At 35.1% G+C, this 20,567-nt stretch overlaps 1 protein-coding gene across 8 annotated transcripts in view; it reads left to right on the top strand.

Moving 5' to 3' along the window:
* The window catches only part of OSBPL9 (oxysterol binding protein like 9), a 167,526-nt gene that overhangs the window by 115,207 nt on the left and 31,752 nt on the right, over positions 1-20,567 (top strand). For 5 of the 8 annotated variants that reach the window (XM_004273865.4, XM_004273866.4, XM_049700112.1 and 2 more), the window contains 4 exons: positions 8,220-8,315; positions 8,983-9,030; positions 10,025-10,054; positions 10,940-10,990. In XM_004273865.4, the coding sequence (XP_004273913.2) occupies positions 8,220-8,315; positions 8,983-9,030; positions 10,025-10,054; positions 10,940-10,990 (225 nt within the window). Of the gene's footprint in view, positions 1-3,325; positions 3,395-8,219; positions 8,316-8,982; positions 9,031-10,024; positions 10,055-10,939; positions 10,991-20,567 lie in introns of all 8 variants that reach the window. The other 3 variants (XM_049700106.1, XM_004273864.2, XM_033435534.2) reach the window with 1 other exon arrangement.

Below are 20,567 nucleotides of genomic sequence, written 5' to 3'. Positions count from 1 at the left end.
AGCTTCAGCATTGCCAAATTTACTCTCTCAAGTCATTTTAGGGTTTGGTAGATAATTTTAAAATAATAATGCTGATGATTTTGCAAGCTAAAACAGTTATAAAATTTTTGAATCATATTTATAACCTGCACAGTTTCTGAATCCTTTTACATAAAGTTTTTGAATTTAAGTAAATAGATACTTTTAAAAATCAGACGTTATGAATGTATAAAGTAAAAATTAAGAGTCCCTGTCTTAAATGCCCCTCTTTCTCAATTGCACTCCCTAGGAATAACATCTGCATCTCATGTGTTTTGTTTCATGTGTTTTATTTCAGGTGTGTGTGTGTGCCGTGCATGTGTGTGAATAAAATAACTTTTCAAAATGTAACTTCTTTATTGTTCATGTCTCTATTTATCTAGAATAAGGTATGCCCTCAACCACTATTAATTGACGTGAATTCTGGTGTTTATTTTACTTTCGTAATTTGCTTTCTACATTCAGAGGCTGTAAACTATTTCAGTTTAGATTTTTTTTAAAGTAATTTGCTGCATTCTGAAATCTCGAGGCAATCCTGTATGCCTTCCAGACTTTTATATCTCTAAAATGCTAGTTACAACCTTTATAGAGAGAGTGAACATATATTGTCCAAACTGGGGCACTTTGAGAGTGAAGGAGGCTGCTAAAAATTTTGTTGATACAACAGACATAACTAGGGATATCCCAGACAAACTAGGTAATGGTCACGCAGTTTACAAACTTCAGGTTTTTGTTTGTTTTATTTACTTTTGGCAATAACTTTTCGTATGACTTCAATATTTTTTATATTTATTATGTATTTATTTTTGGCTGCGTTGGGTCTTCGTTGCTGCGCATGGGGCTTTCTCTAGTTGTGGTGAGCGGGGGCTACTTTGTTACAGTGCGTGGGCTTCTCATTGTGGTGGCCTCTCGTTGCGGAGCACGGGCTCTAGGCGCGCTGGCTTCAGTAGTTGTGGCACGTGGGCTCAGTAGTGTGGCTCACGGGCTGTAGAGTGCCGGCTCAGTAGTTGTGATGCATGGGCCTAGTTGCTCCGCGGCATGTGGTATCCTCCCAGACCAGGACTCGAACCCATGTCCCCAGCCTTGGCAGGTGGATTCTTAACCACTGCACCACCAGGGAAGCTCCATGTGACTTTACTGAATAAATTGGGAGAGTCATTTGGAAAGACAAGCTGTCAGTGAGTTAAATAGAGGAAAACGGTACAAAATCCCAAACCTTGCCTGTGCAGTTGTTTGAGTAGCCAAATCACTTTATGGAATCAATATAAGTGTTTTGTTCTGTAAGTCAAAAGGTTACCTAACGCTGCCAGTATTAGATGAAGAGAGATCACGAAGAGTAAGCAGTTGTGCTAAGAGTTATAATAAAGCTAAGGAATTTTGGCACCCATGTCTGTACCTGATTCCTGTTTGACAAGGCAGCTGTTTTCTGTCCCAAGTATATGAGCAATTCAGATTTGTGTTGTTTTTTGTTTTAAGAGAAGCTATTTTCTTTGTAAATTTAAAGGTAAAAACAATTTTATTTTTCAAAGAACTAACGGATTTTCAAAAATCAGATTATTTTATGGAAAAGGGGGGCTTTCTTTATATTGTTTGACTCTTTGGTACCAAGGTAATAATTGAGTACAGTTTACCTTTTGTGGTTCAGGCATAATACCTGATACTTTTCTGAACATCTTATAGGGAATTTTGTTTCTGATCTGTTTTGCAAGACTGTATTTTATCACTTGTTTGTTCTTCATACCTTTTTTATTACTATTTATTTTCTTGAGTTCATCAGCTTACTGTTTGTATTCCTTTTTTAAAGGAATGTTAAATACAGTTTAACCTACGCTTGTATCCTTTTCTTGATTATACTTCTCTATTAAAATTGCGTATGTTTTGTGTATTACCTAGTTGTTAATTCATTTTGTTTTTAATCCATCAAATATTCATTGAGGACCTTTTCTGTCTGTTAGGCACTAGTTTAGGGCCTTGGATACAGTGGTGAATCCTGGTTATTTTCAATTCCACATTGTGGAGAGGAAATAGAACACCCACTACTGTGTTACTTTATGCATATTCTTTCATTTCATCTATCCAACAACTTTGAGTGGTTTATTATTGTGTTCATCCCTGGATAAGGAAAAGGATATAGAGAAGGTAACTTGGCCAGATCATGTAGGTAATTGGTTAGGGACTTGCAGATTCAGGATTTAAAACTAGATCAGTCTGACCTTAAAGCTGGTGTTCATTTTTGGTATACTGGGCTCCTTCAGGCATTTTTTAGATTAAATTTTAGTCTCTTATGCCATGAATTCTTTTCAAATATCATTGTGATTTAATAGAGAAGTGTAATGGATTTGAAATCGAAGGGCTGGGTTGAAATCTCAATTTAAAAAAAACCCAGCTGGATGATTTGGGAAGGCACTTATGAAATAGGGTTAATATCTATCTACCTTACTATGTATGTTATAATAATGAAATAAATAATATAAAGTATCTAGCAGAGGACCTAATATTCTGGGAAAAAAATTACTATACTGTGCATCCGTGGTGAATCCATGGTGTTAGAACTGTTCATTTAGAACTATGGAAAAAGGCCTTATCTTTTTTGGCATTCTTGGGGTACCTAAGCAGTTGTTGATAAGATAGCTATAGCTACCATTTTGATAATAGAGACCCTATTTTGGAGCCTTAGATTATCAGGACATTGACTTAGATGGAAAATACCTTCCTGAAGTTACATCGGAGTAAAGAGTTTAGTAATAGGCTCAATTTTATGGACGTTTTTGAATTGATAATCTTTACTCCAAATGAATTGGTAGTTGAGTGTTCCTTAGCGTTAAAAATAGGGGAAATTCTTACTCTCATAACTTTTCTATATCTCTAAATTCTGTTTTCCTTTAGCTGAAGTGAGTAAACCTCGGAGACAGCAGATTATAAATGTTTCCAAATTTTCAGTAATCCAGGGAAATCACATGTTAGTATACCCCACATAAAATCATGGTCTTACTAATATTTTTGGTTTCTTTAATATACTTTTTTCATCATTAAAGCAACTTTTGAGTCATTTGGTAAGGAGACAAAATGGTGTTATTTCTCAAAAAACTTAATTTGCTAATAAATTTCTAAGGAACAGAAAAGCCATTAAGTTTGGCATAATGTTTATTTATCTGTTTATTTTTCAACTTGCCACTTGCTGCTCATGTACCTACTTTTCCTCTGTATAGCTACAGATGTTTCTCTTATAGTTCCTTTAATTAATTATTGATGTCAGACGCACAGCATAGTAACTTTCTATTCTCTCTTTTCCTTACCTTTATGGAAGATCAGTACCACACTTGCTTTTTTCCAGTCTTCTGGTATCTCTCCAGTTCTTGAATTTTCAAAAATAATTGTAAGTGATTCAATTGTAAGTATGCCCTATACTTCTTTCATTGGATGAAAGCGTATCTGTGATGCATGTCATCTCAAATAGCTAATTGTGAACATAAACTTTCCAAATACTCTTATATTTAATCAAAACAACATTTCTGCAGAGTTTTTATGATTTTATTTATAGGGTGTGTATTTTTCTAATTTTTAAAAATCACCTACTTTTGTCTGGATTTATGCCATTTATTTTTCATTAGGAGTCTTGTTTTCTTTGGTGTTTTTCCCTTGTTAACTTTTTAAGCTGTTATTCCCTTTTACAGTTCTACTACTGTTAACTTATTTTGTTTTCTTGTTATTCTGAACTTTTCTATGAGACTTATATGGAATAATTTCTGTATTTCTCTCTTCACAACATATTTTTATTATATACTATTTTGTCCTGTATAGGAGGAAGCACTGAGTGTAGGGTACTTAGTCCTTTAAGTTTTTGCTGTGAAATAAGATTTGATATGAAAATGATTACTCATTTGTGAATTTCTTTTTACAGTGTTATTCAGCCATAGCCATTCCTGTTCTGCATTTTTCTTCTCAGTTCCTTAAATTACTCATAACTTTCTTATTTCCTGATTCTGACCTCAAGACCTTAAACCACCTTTTCCCACCTTACCTCCACTATTCATTACTCTTCCTCTGTCAGCAGGAATTACTTTAAAAGCTTTTACTCCTTGCCTCAAAAATTGCCTCTTGTACTGTTTTACTAAGAGTGTCTCTCCAAAGTAGCTACATATGAAGTATAATTCATATGTACTTCAGAAAGTATTAAAGACATCCCTTTTAATACTCTTCTTTTTAATGGCGGTAAAGTATTCAGTTATGTGTATGTATAAAGTATAAATAGTGTTTAATGTCCTGATTAAAGTATTGATAGAAATTCATTTAATTTTGCTGACATTTGTTAGCTTTGAAGTACCTTCTGAGAAAAGTGATGCTGTTCAACATAAGTATTAGAAAGATAGTAGGAAGTACATACAGTTTTGAGGCAGTTTAATATTCTTCTATCATTCTAGATAGTTTTGAAATTCCCCTTAAATTGGGCCAAATGTCTGTCTCTATATATACATATACATCTATATATTTAATCTGGATACATAGGTCTTGACTGATACAGAATTATGTGTTACTCTTGACTTCATATACATACTTTAGCTTTCTTTAATTAGCAAATTACTCTTGCAAACTGAGACTGTTTTGTTTTTTAGCATACTCACCACTTAAGTGGGGGTTTTTTCTTTACATAGATTTCTAATTTTATGGTTTAATTTCTATTGAGTTTCTTCTAGTTTAACTTTTTTTACATCACAGACCATTTTATCTCTATTTCTCTATAATAGTCATGTTTAAACTTTAAATGAATTCATGCAGAAATCATCAAGTTAGAACTATGGATCATCAATATAGTAAACTAGGGAGCAGCAACCTCTTTGGTCCCGATTGCCAAAAATGCAACATAACCAGTTGCTACTGCAGGACAAAAGAGAAGGAAAGAAAGGGAGTGAGGGAGTAAAAAAATAGAAGGAGAAAGAGAACAGAAAGGCAGGGGAAATATAGGGAGACGTGGTCATGGAGAAGAGTGGTATCATGGCATCAGCAGTTGCCAGAAGCTACAATCAGTGCAACACACATTCACTCAACAATGAGCTAGCCTGGAGTTGAGGTGCAGGGGTATAGTGCTGAATGAATGGCAGTTCCTGCCCTCGTGGAGTTTATAATCCTTCAGAGAAGTCAATCAATTAAATATTTAATTATGATAAAATGTGATAAGTGTTAGATAAAAAGGCAAGTACAGAGTAGTAGAATGTACATCTGCTTGACTCCCAACTAGCTTGTTCTCAAGAGCTAAGTGTCACCCTAAGAAGTATGAAGTCACACTGTTTTAAAGGGTCTGCCTGTTCTGAGTTCTTTTCAAAGGAAGACAAACCACTCAACATGGTAGAGGACTGTATTCTATTTTTATGACCTGTTTTGAAACAAAATTCCATTAAAAAGGATATGAATATGTATAGTGCCTTGTATCTTAAATGTTTAATGGAAAGAGGAATAGTTATGACTTTAAAGGGATTTTGTGAAATAGTTTATGTTAGGAGGTATTGAGTTCCTTTTCTCTTGAGATACTCAGGTAAAGACTAGATGACTTTAAAGGACATTATAAAAGTAATTTATATGAGTGGGAGGCTGGACTAGGTGGCCTTGATTCTGTGTACTGAGTCACAATATGTAGTGAAAACTTATATTTTCTTCTAGTGTATTATTCTTACAAGACTTGAGAAAAGTTTAATTACTGTCAGTTGCTCGTCCACGGTAATAATAAATGCATACATGTTATTTTATTGATTTAAGATGGGAAACTATATATGTAGATTTTATTTTAAAGTATACCAAAGACTTATGGGTTACTGTGCAAGGGAGTTTTAGGCCCGTTCTGGGACTTTAAGCTAATAACTGTTGTTACAAACCTCCCATTATACATTACATAAAGAAAAATGGATTGTTGAGTAGATCTTTGACTTGGATGTTACAACGTGTGGTGTTTTAAGGGTAAAGGACCATTGTAGAAGATGATATCTAGGGGGAGGAAGGTCTGACAAAAGAGCCAAGGTGAGGTTCACATGATTATAGAAACATCAAAGAGTTGTTTTAGACTTAATTTCAGATCTCAGTAATATAAATCTAATTTTTTCCATTTATTTATTGGATTTTTAATCGGATATAGTGACTTGTTCAGAAGGATATATTAATTAGATTTCTATAGTGGTAGTTCTAAATGGATTCAGAAGAGGGAAAATTCTTGAAGATCACTTTTTCTCATTTAGATCCTTCACCTTTATACTCATTTATGAATATGCCATTGACCTTTTTAGTATTTAGCAAGAACAATGTATTTAGCTGATTTTAACTGGGTTTTATAGTTAAATTATTGATAGTTATGTTATATTGCCCTGTGAAACAAAACAAAAAGCCAAGCAGTCCTTCCAATTTTCCTGTGGTACAGTAACATTGAAAAGAAATCACTCCCTACTTTCTTAGTACAGTACTGTGGTATCTCTGGGATGTGATGGATTTTATCCTTTCTTTTCCACATCTTTTATTATCATACTCTACATTAGTAAATGTTTCTAAAAGGATGTCTTTGGGGTTATCTTTAAGAATGAAGATGTTTAACTACAATTTTATAAATATATCTGGATTTTACTTATATTGCTTATTATGATTTTTCTTTCTTAAACTTTGTTTTTACATGACATCTCTCATTGGAAAGGGGTTTTTCAATACTCATTTCAAGCAGTTTCTCAACATGTATGTAAAAATAAAAAGCAGTTTTTTTGCCTTTGAATTTGAAAAACAAAATGCATTACAAGATTAGTTGTGGACTTAGGTTTTTAATACTTTGATTAAGAATTTGAATTTTAGTTTGGGAAGAACAGCAATAGTATTAGTAGTAATTGACAGTGTTAGTAATTATAGTCTTTAGTAAAGGTCGTAGCTGCCACACTAATAATAGTAGGAGGAGGATGCCTGTATTTGGCAGGTAAGAAAATCGTTTAGAGAGACGCAATATCTTGGTAGTGGCTGAGCTGCAATTAGAAACCAGGTTTGCCAACCCATTGTTTTTTCCATAATACTATACTGTCTCAATCTGATGTTTGAGATCATGGCTGTGAAAGTGCTTTAATAATGATAAAGTGTTAGGCAAAGATGAGGTGTTGGTTTAATATAAAATGAACTCTGGCCTCAGTTGACTAAAATGGGGAATGTGAAATGATCAGCACGTTTTGGCAAAAGGCAGGAGAGATAAAACAATTGAAAGTCAAGTATGGTATGTTGAAGCACTATATTTCACCCATTTAGTACAGAGTTTTGTGGTTGGGTTGTGATTGTGACAATAGTGGTTCCCGACCCTTATTTCCCTGTTTAACTCCATGACTTCTGGGCATGCAGATATGGCAAGATGATAGCCTTGTTCAATCTCAGACTATTTTGTCTTTTATACTCAAGATTGATGTATTTTTCAGTTAAAGATGATTAAGAACTCAAAACTTTCTTTGGAATAAAGTTAAAACATAGGAATCCCGTGCTCTTGGAACTTAAAATTTTTAGCGTACAAAAAGTAGGACATGCAAATGCTGGACTGTTAAACTGAGAAATAAGTGGGCCCTCTAAATAAATAAACATTTACACCATGTCCAGAGTGTAGTGTTCATGCCAAGGGTGAAAATGAGTAGGGAACTTAGACAGAAGTGTTGTCACTTTCACTTAGGGAGGACCCTCTTAGAGGAGGTGAGAATTTTGAGTTTTCGTGTTTTTTTAAAAAAAATAAGGGAGGAGGAGGAAAACATCAGAGCTAATGGGGTAGTTTAGGGAACAGGAGAACTAAATAGTGGGAATATGAAGTTGAGATTAAGGGACTGGAGGATTGAACTGAACAAAAAGTAGGAGGGAAACAGGAGGTAATCTAGGTTGTTTTGTATATGTACCTTTAGCTAAATTACTGTTGCTTTGGAGCCCATTATGGGGCTTTTGGGAGAGAAGAAAATGATTCTGAAAAAGCAGGATAAATTCTAATTTGAACAGCAGCATATGTAATTGATGAACAGGGAACAGTGCTAGAAGTTCATGAAGGCGATTGATGTACCACTATTCTTAGAGAATTTAGATAATTTAAATAGACCTATTATTTATGTAAAAGTACTATTTTTAATTTAGAAAAGTGAGATGTCATGTATGAAGGGTGAAGTATCTTTTGTACTATTAGACATTGCTGGGATTTATTGCAGTTTTTTTCCCTCTAGGGTTTGGATTCAGGATTTGTTCCTAGTGTCCAAGACTTTGATAAGAAACTTACAGAGGCTGATGCTTACCTACAAATCTTGATAGAACAGTTAAAGGTATGGCATTTGATTATATATTGAATTTATATAAAGAGCTTGATTTTGAGTAAAAATAGTTGCTTGATGTTACTTTACAACCCTTACTGGTTTTTCAGTAGTTTTTAAGCTAACCTAAACATAATTAGAAGAAAATAAGACAAGATTAGATTCATATTTTGTTTAAAAGTTGTGTGAAACTGGTAAATTTTAAGTGGCTTGATTTCTAAGGCCATTTTTCATTTTGGGGGAGTCGGGGGATTGAGAGAGTTTACTTCTCTACTTCCTTTATCATTATTAAAATTGTCTCCTTCAACTCCCACTTTAAAATTAATTACAAGCAAAGCTCCTGGAAAGAACAAGGAATGTTGATAAACTTGGGTGACAAGGCAGAAAAAACTTAGGTTTGAACTGATATTTTAAGTTCTTAAAGTCATATGTTTTCTTTTGCTTGTAATTGTACCAGAGTAATTGATCTTGACTGTTTAAAATAGTTCAATAGAATCTGACTTGATAACAATGCCTTGAAAAAATGCGTGTTATCTTGTATTTTAGTAAACATTAATTATACATTTAATGCATGTATAAACCATCCCTGGAAGAAATATGTTTGCTTTTCTTTGCTTAGTAAATGTGTACTATGTAGTAAAGGCTTGATACTATAATCATTTTTTTCTTAATCCTGTAGCTTTTTGATGACAAACTTCAAAACTGCAAAGATGATGAACAGAGAAAGGTAACTTCTATAATCATGATTTTGACTTTAAAGTTTTTGAAACCAAGAGCCTTTTGGAGAAGTAATAGAAGGACCTCGGTGTTTTGACTACTATAATAGTACTGTTGACCTGTTATGATAGTATGCCATATAGATTTCAAGTGGAGTTTTCTGGTGAATTTCTGGTATGGTTTCATAATTGAACGAAAGAGTAACAGAAAATTTTATTATGATACCCTTTTTGTAAGTACCACCTTTAGGAATAAGTTCTTTCTCTTCAAGTACCATATGTTGAAGATTGAAAGTTATTTTATTAAATTTACATGTGGTCACTTCAGATATTAATAAAGCAACCAGCAAAATTTTCAAAATAAACCAGAAGCCATGCATGAGGGAACAAAATGAATGTTGCTTTAATTATAGTTCCTCCCTTTGGGTTTCTGACAACTACTTTGTAGTTTGAATATTGTTTTCTTTTATCAATTAACATTTTTCTTCTCCTTGACTAGATTTCCTGATGCAGCATCATTTATTTTTTTGCATTTCTGTTAACCATAGCCTTGCATTTGTCTCTTTTACACTTGGTAATAGTAGTAACTCATGTTTAGCTCACCTTCTTAGTTTTGGAATTTAGTCTCATGTCATTTTTTAAACAACTTTGCAAAGTTTAAGGTGATTCTAAAATAAGCATTTTAAAATCACATAGTGAATCCTATAGAGAAAACAAAAATTGTTTTCAGGTAAGGGATAAGAATGTTTTATATTATTCTTACAAATCTTGAATTGAATCACATGAATTTTATTTGAGGATGTAATCCATAAAATGTCTGAATTTTTTATTTAAATGTTTGATTTAAATTAAAAAGTTTAACCAAAAGCACTCCCCAACCTGCCTGAACTGATTTAGAGTAATGAGTACATTTTGGTAAAATTCTTTAAATGACTAACCAGTAAAAAACAACAATGATACCTCTTTGTGTTTCTGATAATTTCTGTTTAAATTTATTTTTCACAGAAAATTGAAACTCTCAAAGAGACAACAAATGTAAGTTATATGTTTGATAAACTCTGGCTTTGCATTAGAAACTGCTGTAAAATGTTTCTATTTTAAGCTGCTATTATTAATAAGAGCAGTTGAGTTTTTAATTTTTATGCATTTTTACAAGGGTGTTTAAGAATTGTATTATCATCTAAAGGAATTTAAGTGAATAGAATAATCCCTTTAATTGGATTGACTTCGTGTGCCATTTTATCTGTTTCTGGTCTTGTCTGTTTGAGACGCTTGGATAAAATGTTTCATCCATGCACAATGTATATTCTTTTTTATAATTATATATTATATATATTATATATAATATTATATATATAATTATAATTATATATATATTATAATATTATAATATAATTAATAATATTGTGATTTGAGTTTTCTGATGTACTGACCTTCTGACATTATATAATGGGCTACTGATAAGATTTGTATTTTGATAAAAGCATTTTAAAAACAGACATGGTAGTATACCAGGTTCACCAATATTTTAATAGGATCCTTTACTCTTGATAATTCCATGAAAGTCTTGAATAGACAGACGTTTTAGGAATTTACATTGGGATTGCCTGCTGACGATCTAAGAATTTGGAAGTTAATCAAATTCACATCACTTTATGTTTGAACTGGTGAAAGACCCTTTAGATGTTATTCAGTATAAATTAACAATTTTTTGGTATTTCCAAACAATTCATAGACTTGCTAATGATAATTTCATTTGACACTATCAGCATGTTAGAACCCAGTGGAAATCCAGAGAGGGTATTTTTTATGTAGAATAGACTTAAACCCTGTATATTTGAACTGACTTTTATATTTTAAGTTTTAGCATTGTATGGCCATTTGGGGCAAGATCCTAAAATCAGTGTTTTGTTTTTATAGAGCATGGTAGAATCAATTAAACACTGCATTGTGTTGCTGCAGATCGCTAAAGTAAGTAAATTTTATTTTTGATTACTTTCGTTTAATGGGATTTTAATATATGGCCTTTTTCTTTAATAGCCAAAATACTCAGTTCTGAAATATATTACCTTTCTACTGTAAATTTAAGTTATAGTTTGGCGTTACTGGTGCTATTGAAAAACCATTATGTTTAGATGTTACCTTGCCAGCCTGTGCTTGTTTTTGATAAGGTCATTTGTGATGGTGGCTGGGAAGGAGGGGAGCACATTTGAATGACTCACCCTTTCCATTGTCACTGCTTGAAATAGGGACATACTTTGCAAAACCTTTCACAAAAAAAGTTTTTCTTAGGAAAAAAGGAATTTAAATTTTAGCAGAGTTGGTTTTTTCGTCCATAATGAAGAGTACAATAGAGATGTGTTTTTTTAAATTGTTTTTTACATATTTTTTCTAGTACTGAACTGTTGGGTTGGCCAAAAGTTTCGTTCATTTTTTTCCATAAGATGTCTCTAGTAGCACTTAGTTGTGTTTTAACTTCATTCAGAACAATTTTGTGGGCTTCCCTGGTGGCGCAGTGGTTGAGAGTCCGCCTGCCGATGCAGGGGACATGGGTTCGTGCCCCGGTCCGGGAAGATCCCACATGCCGCGGAGGGGCTGGGCCCGTGAGCCATGGCCGCTGAGCCTGCGTGTCCGGAGCCTGTGCTCTGCAACGGGAGAGGCCACAACAGTGAGAGGCCCGCGTACCGCAAAACAAACAAACAAAAAAACACCCAATTTTGTTAGATTGACGTAACAGCTGTCATATCAGCGTGCGTTTAAAAAAAGACTCATCAAAATTGTTGCATTTTGTGTAGTCATTTTAATATTAAAGATGGAAGAAAAAAAGCAACATTTTCACCATACTGTGCTTTATTATCTCAAGAAACGTAAAAACACTGCCAAAATGCAAAAAAAGATCTGTGCAGTGTATGGAGAAGGTGCTGTGACTAATCAAACGTGTGTGTCAAAAGTGGTTTGCAAAGTTTTGTGCTAGAGATTTCTTGCTGGACGATGCTCCACAGTCGGGTAGACCAGTTGAAGTTGATAGCGATCAAATCGAGACATTAATTGAGAACACTCAATGTTATACCACGTGGGAGAAAGCCGACATACTCAAAATGTCCAAATCAAGCGGTGAAAATCATTTGCACCAGCTTGGTTATGTTAATCGCGTTGACATTTGGGTTCCACATAAGTTAAGCGAAGAAAACCTTCTTGACCATATTTCCGCATGCGATTCTCTACTTAAACGTAATGAAAACATTCTGTTTTTAAAACAAATTTTGACGGGCGATGAGAAGTGGATACTGTACAATAACGTGGAACGGAAGAGATCGTGGGGCAAGCGAAATGAACTACCACCAACCACACCAAAGGCCAGTTTTCATCCAGAGAAGGTGATATTGTGTATATGGTGGGATTGGAAGGGAGTCCTCTATTATGAGCTCCTTGTGGAAAACGCAACGATTCATTCCAACAAGTACTGCTCCCAGTTAGACCAACTGAAAGCAGCACTTGATGAAAAGTGTCCAGAATTAGTCAACAGAAAACACATAATCTTCCATCAGGATAATGCAAGACTGCATGTTGTTTCTTTGATGACCAGGCAAAAACTGTTACAGTTTGGCTGGGAAGTTCTGATTCATCCGCCGTATTCACCAGACATTGCACCTGCGGATTTCCATTTATTTCGGTCTTTCCAAAATTCTCTTAATGGAAAAAATTCCAACTCCCTGGAAGACTGTAAAAGGCACCTGGAACAGTTCTTTGGTCAAAAAGATAAAAAGTTTTGGGAAGATGGAATTATGAAGTTGCCTGAAAAATGGCAGAAGGTAGTGGAAAAAAACGGTGAATATGTTGTTCAATAAAGTTCTCAGTGAAAATGAAAAATGTGTCTTTTATATTTACTTAAAAAACTGAAAAATTTTTGGCCAACCCAATACATTATAAACCACTGCTTTGATTACTGTTCCTTATTCATGGAATAAAAACATTTTGGATTATTGTGGTTGGTTAACAATTTCATGGATATTGCCTGCTTTTCTGAAAAATTTTGGTGTATTCAACCTAAATATGTACTTTATTGCATGACATTTTGAGAAACAAGAATTTAGTGTTTAATAAGTGTTTATTAAGTGTTTAATAAGTGTTTAATAATTTAGCATTTAAATAAGTATTAAAAAATGTTTCTTCCATTGACTGTATCTCTGTATTTCTAGCCAGTGGCTAGAAGCAGGTGGGCAGCCAATTCAGCAACCAGTTTTGGAAATGATGTTTGAGTTTTTAATTATTTGGCCTATTTTACTTATTCAGTTGCATATATTTGTTTGCCTAATAATGGACACTATTTTCCTAGCATTGTTAATGACACAATAGTATAGAAAAATGCATTTGTGCTTAGATAGTATGGATATTCAATTTGTAAGTTTAGGGGTGAGGGGAAGTATCATTTTCTTTTGAGGCCAGATTCAGTATTAAAGTGTCAGAACTTAAGGGCCAGATGGTCTGGGTTTGAATCCTTGTTCCACTGCTTGAGCAAGTTCATTTTCTAGGTATTTTTGACCACTATGCCTGATTTCCTATGTATGTGTCTAAATTCTTCCATCTATTTTTGTGGATCAGAATACATTCTAAAGCTTAAGAAGGGAGTATAGGGTTGGAGGCACAGAAGGGGTAAGGGTTATATTTTGGTTTTCTTTACTATGAAATTACATGGGTGGGTTGGGGCCACCTACAGTTACCCAGAAGCTTATATACAGGTAACCAGTAAACTATATTAAGCCCAGTGTGAGTAGATAGGTATTTTAGGGATTCAACAGTGCCTTCTCTAGAAGATTGAGGAAGTAGAAGAGCTGATAGTGTTTAGGCCTATTTGGATCATCTATACAAATCAATCAGGTCTTTAGATAGTTATAAAACAGGGCAGCCTAGCCTCTTTCAGTAGCTCACCATTTAGCCACCCAACAAGAACATTTTTGATGTTCTGTCTTTGGAATGAGTTACAATTGAAGTTACTAAAACTTCTTTCTAGAAATTTCTACAGTTAAGTCAGTACCTGCTACCTGTCTGTTTTAGCCCAGCTTAATAGACCTGCATTTCAAGGTCCTTCAGAATGGGTAACATGGATCAAGTAAATGGAGTTTGGCTTTTTAATTTTTTCCAGAAGGAATTTCATTGTTAAGGCTTTTTATGTACAGATACATCCCTCAAATTATACATATATGTACCCTATATGAACTCTTTGTGTATTTTTAAACAATTTAAATGTAAATCAGACCATGTCACTTGCCTGCTCAAATCCCCTTATTGGTTTCCTACCTCCCTTGGAATGGAATCTAAGTTACTTAACCATAACTTCACGTCATTTGAGCCGTCACTACTCCCTCACCTCACCTTGCTTGATCACACCATTCTAACAACATCGGCCTGTTTTCTTTTTCTCAGGCCAAGCTTTTTCTGCTTCAGGGATTTGTATTTGCTTTCCCCTCTGCCTAGAAGGCATTTCTTCCAGACTTCCAGGGTTCACACCCTCACTTTATTCAAATTTCTATCCACATGAAATCTCTTTGGAGAGATCTTGCTGACCACTCTATCTAAAATAATCTCTACTCTCCCAGTAGTTTCTTTTTCTTCATGGTCTTGCATCCTTAGCCAGATTTACTTGGTATCCTGTTTATTGTCTGTCTATACCTGACTGTAATCTCCATGAGGACTTTGTCTTAGAATGCTTGCACTGCCATAACAAAACACTGCAGACTGAGTGGCTTTAACGACAGAAATTTATTTTCTCACAGTTTTGGAGGCTAGAAGTCCAAGATCAAGGTTCCTGTTGATTTGGTTTCTGGTGAGGACTTTCTTCCTGGCTTGTAGACAGCCACCTTCTCACCATGTCCTTACAGGACCTTTCCTTGGTGGTACACACTGAGAGTGAGCATGAATGAGAGCTCTCTTGTGTCGCTTCTTAGAAAGACACTTACTGGATTGGGCCCCCACCCTTAGGACCTTATTTAATCTTAATTTACTTCCTTTACTCCAAATACAGTCACACTGGGGTTAGGGCTTCATTGTCTGAATTGGGGTGGGGGTGCCCACAAACATTCACTCCATAACACCACTGTATCCTCAATGCCTAGAACAGTTGCCTGCCACAAAGTAGGGGCCTGATAAATAATTGTGAATTTTGAATGAATTTTTAACACATAATTTTTAATAGTTGCATGGTTTAGTATTTCCACTATATGTATAATTTTTTAAATTTATCATCCTTATGAATTAATTTTTGCATAATCAGTCAATCTGTGATTAAGATATACAGTTTTTAAATAATAGTGAGAGGCAGCATTACATTTTTGAGTATGGACTTTGGAGCCAGATGGTCTGGGTTTGAATCCTTGTTCCACTGCTTGAGCAAGTTTATTTATCCTCCCTGTGCTTTGGTTTTCTCCTATATAATAGGAATAATAATAGTATCTGTACTCTTGATGATAGTGTGAAACTTAAATGAATTAGTGTTTGTAATGCTCTTAGTACCAAGCATATAATTAGTCCTAAATAATTGTTAAATTAAAAAAACTTTTTATTAGGACATAAATTTTAAAGCCACAGAATGGCATGTTGGTAAAATTTTGAGAGCTTCCATCTAACACTGATGGGAATATAAATTGTTTTAGTTACTTTGGAAGATTATTCTGCCCTGGCAGGTTAATAAGATTTTGGAATCAGCTACTTTTAGAAGATGTATTGTCATCTGAGACCCCACAGGGATGTGGGCCCCCAAAAAAGAAAGAATGTAGCTAATTTGATACCTTTCTTGTTTTGGGTTGATTTAGTTTTAGGTTCTTAGAGGCAGCATGCTATAGGTAGGATTTTAAGCTCCTTCCAGTTTTTTGAGTCTTTGATTTTAATTCTCATTCCCCAAAGCTTCCCACCTGCCTAAATGATTAGTGCATTGGTTCCCAAAGTTTGCTGCACATTAGAATCACCTGGGAATCTTTTAACAATTCTGATGCATGACTCCCATTCCCAGACATTCTTGTTGTAGTTGCTGTGGTGTGTCACCTGGGCATTGGGGTTTTTCAACTCTCAGGTTGATTCTGATGTGTAAGTAGCAAAGTTTGGGCACCACTTGGTTATTGGGATTTTCAGGTAAGCTGTGTTAGCTCAGATGACTTCATTGTTCCTTTGTACCATAGATAGAGACAGCACTGTTCCATTCACGGGGAATTGCAGAGGAAATGAGGAGGGGAGGGAGCAGAGTGAAGGTAATCTGGGAGACCCCTGCAGCTGGGGACTTGACCAGTTTTCTTCATTAAGATTAGGTGATATAACCAGATGTCACAACTTACATAAGCAAAGGAAATTAATTTTAATAATGTATTTTATTTAACTCATGATATCCAAAATAATACCATTTCAACATGTAATCAATATGAAAATTCATTCATTAATGAGATACTTCATTTTCTCTCCCTCTCTCCCTCCCCCCACTGCCCCCACCCCACCCCCGCACTAAGTCATCACTATCCTGGGTGTATTTTGCACTTTGAATTAGCCACATTCAGGTGCTCAGTAGCAACATGTGACTAGTGGCTTCTAAACTGGACTTCCCAAGTCTAGATTATCGTTTTAGAACAGAGTTGTCTGACCATAGATACTTTTAAACTAGAATGTATGTTTAAGTTATCCTTGGATCCCAGGTTCTCTCCCTAGAATGTTTTTCTGCATAGACTTTTTGTTTATATCAGTATTCATTAATTTCTCATTAGACTTTTTTTAAACCAGGTTTATTGATATATAATTTACATACCATAAAGTTCACTCATTTAAAGTTTATACTTTAGTGGTTTTTAGTATATTTACAGAGTTGTGCGGCCAATCACCATAATATAATTTTAGCACGTTTTTATCACCCCAAAAAGAAACACCATACATATGAAGAAGTCATTCCCTATACCTCTCTCCCTCACTTACCCTTGCCCCTGCCTTTCCTCCAATCCCTGGCAACTACGAATGTATTTTCTGTCTCTAGACTTGCCTATTCTAGACGTTTCATATATTTAGGATCATACAATATGTGGTCTTTTGTGACTGGCTTCTTTCACTTAGCATAATGTTTTCAAGGTTAGTCCATGTTATGGCATGTATCCGGACTTAATTCTTTTTTATTGCTGAATAATATTCCTTTGAATGATATACCACATTTTGTTTATCCATTCATCAGTTGATGAACATTTGGGTTGGTTTCTTTTTTTTTCGGTACGCAGACCTCCCACTGTTGTGGCCTCTCCCATTGTGGAGCACAGGCTCCAGACATGCAGGCTCAGCGGCCATGGCTCACGGGCCCAGCCGCTCCGCGACATGTGGGATCTTCCCGGACCGGGGCATGAACCCATGTCCCCTGCATCGGCAGGTGGACTCTCAACCACTGCACCACCAGGGAAGGCCTGTTTTCATTTTTTGACCATTATGAATAATGCTGCTATGAACACTTGCATATGATGTTTTTGTGCGGGGACGCATGTTTTCATTTCTCTTAAGTGTATACCTAGGAGTGGAGTTACTGGGTAACATGGTAACTCTATGTTTAACTTTTTGAAAAACTGCTAAACTACTTTTCAAAGCATTTCCACTCATAATGTGTAAGGGTTCTTTTTTTTTTAACATCTTTATTGGAGTATAATTGCTTTACAATGTTGTGTTAGTTTCTGCTGTATAACGAACTGAATCAGCTATACGTATACATATATCCCCACATCCCCTCCCTCTTGCGTCTCCCTCCCTCCCACCCTCCCTATCCCACCCCTCTAGGTGGTCACAAAGCACCAAGCTGATCTCCCTGTGCCATGCGGCTGCTTCCCACTAGCTACCTGTTTTACGTTTGGTAGTGTATATACACGTCCATGCCACTCTCTCCCTTCATCCCAGCTTCCCCTTCCCCCTGCCCACACCCTCAAGTCCATCCTCTACGTCTTGTGTAAGGGTTCTATTTGCCCCACATCCTCACCAGCATTCGTGATTGTCTTTCTGATTATAGCCATTCTAGTGGTTTTCATTTGCATTTCTTCTGGAGAAATGTCTATTCACATTCTTTGCCCTTATTTTATTTATTTATTTATTTTTAAGTCTTTATTGAATTTGTCACAACATTGCCTCTGCTTCATACCTTGGCCTCCTGGCCGCAGGGCATGTGGGATCTCAGCTCGCTGACCAGGGATCGCACCCACACCCCCACACCGGACCGCCAGGGAAGTGCCATGTCCATTTTTCTAGTTGGGGTTTTTAATCTTACTATTGAGTTGTAGGAGTGATTTTATATATTCTGGATACAAGCCGTATCAGATATATGACTTGCAGATTTTTCTTCAAGTCTGTGGGTTGTCTTTTTACTTTCTTGATAGTGTCCTGAGAAGCATGCATATTTTAAATTTTGATGAAATCCAGTTTATCAGTCTTCTATTGCTTTTGCCTTTGGTGGCTTTCCTGAGAAATCGTTGCCTAATCCTAAACAACAAAGATTTATTCCTGTATTTTCTTTCAAGAGTTTTGTAGTTTTTGCTTTTACATTTAATTTAATGTATGGTCCACTTTGAGTTAATCTTTGTGGTGTGAGGTATAGATCCAGGTTCATTTTTTGGCATGTGGTTATCCAGTTGTCCCAGTCCCGTTTGTTGAATCTCATCAAACTTGAATTAGAAATTTTCTTTCATCACCATAGCATATTTATTTTTTATTTCATGTAATAAGTACATGTATAGGTCCATAATTAAGAGAGCTTTCATTAGACTACATTGCCTTATTAGAAAGATAGGAATATATTTCATGTATCTTACTGGTAGGCATGGTTTTAAAATACCGAAGTCTATAATTCTGGTCAAAAGTCTTCTCAAATTATGTTGTACTGATGTTTTTGTTACTATCATATTTCCAGATCTCAGTCATGCTTGTTTGTTCAAAGAAGAGAGAATAGCCATTGTGTTAAGGAATGAGGGACTTGTAACCAGATAAACATATGTTATAATCTAAGTGGGAAGTAGCATTAGACCCTTTCTTTATTTAATTAACATAATTCAAATTGAAATCAGTTGGATCTCTGGTTTAGTAGTACTTGAGATTTAGCTTTAGCTGACCCTGATAAAAGGCAACTTGCGGTTTACTTACAAAACAAAAACAATAAAAAGTTTTAAAAAGAAAGATGGAGGGGGGGGATGAGTGTAATACGCCTTTTAAAATAAGAGAACAAAATTCCTGAAGTTCATGATGGGAATGGATTGGTAGTAAGGCATTTAATAGTGTGGGTTTGTCTAGATTTGACTCTGCCTTAAAAGATAAACCACAGCAGTAACAAAAATAATAAACCCTGACTTAAAATACCCTGTAGATAGCATGTATTATTAATTGAGAATATTTTATGGGAAAAATTGTCAGATATTTAAGTTTATTTTTTCTTCCAGTTTTATTGAGACATAATAGACAGCACTGTGTAAGCTTAAAGTGTATAACGATTTGACTTACTACATCATGAAATGATTATCACAGTAGGTTTAGTGAACATCCATTATGTCCTATAAATACAAAATCAAAGAAATAGAAAAGAAATTTTTGTCCTGTGATGAGAACTCTTAGGATTTACTCTCTTAACCACTTTCATATATAACACACAGCAGTGTTCATTATATGTACCATGTTGTACATCGCATCCCTAGTACTTACTTATCTTAAAACTGGATATTTAAGTTTATTTTAAATTATACCAGAAGTAGAAGTGGTGGTTTTCTTAGATAATATAATGTACTGTATCAGTAATGTATTGCTGTATAACAAACCAACCTAAACTAACTGTCTTAAAATAGCAGCAGTCGTTTATTTTGCTCACAAATCGCAGTTTGGTTAGGCCTCATGACTTATTTCTGTTTCATGCAGTGCCACCTGTGGTGGCTTGATTGCAGGGGCAGGGGTGTATGTGTTGAGATGGGGGGGCCAAAGGATCCACTTTCAAGATGGCTCACTCACATGCCTGGGAAGTTGAGCTGGGGACCTAGGTGCTCCTCCGTATAGTTCTCTTTCCAGCTGCTTGGCCTTTCTCACAGTGTGGGAAGAAAACAAGGTAGAAATTTGTGGCATTTCCATGACCTGGTCTCAGAAGTCACACATAGTAACTTCTGCTATGTTTATTGGTTAGGGACAGTCACAGAGTTTCAAGGATAGGGGCCATGAACTCTACCTCTTGTTGGGACCATTTTTGGGAAATTTAATCTACCACATGTATTTCTTTCCACTTATTGCCACTTACATATATTTCTTTCTAAGAAATTCTTTGGAAAAGTCCATTTTAGAAATTAGAAATTTAGAAATTAATGGGGAAAACTAAAAGTAAATTAAAATATCATCTGAACAAGAAACTTTAAAATTTCTCTTTCTGTGTAGTTCTCAAGATTTTATTTTCAACTGTTGTCTATTAAAAATTACTGAAACTTTGGATATTGTAAATATATAGTTAATTCAGTTGTGTAAATCCCAACATGAAATATGGACTTATCAAAATGCTTTTATTCTCAAGGATATGCAAAGG

The sequence above is a fragment of the Orcinus orca genome, chromosome 1 (assembly GCF_937001465.1).
Source record: "Orcinus orca chromosome 1, mOrcOrc1.1, whole genome shotgun sequence".
NCBI classification, from domain to species: domain Eukaryota; kingdom Metazoa; phylum Chordata; class Mammalia; order Artiodactyla; family Delphinidae; genus Orcinus; species Orcinus orca.
This window is presented reverse-complemented; position numbering and strand designations above follow the sequence as displayed.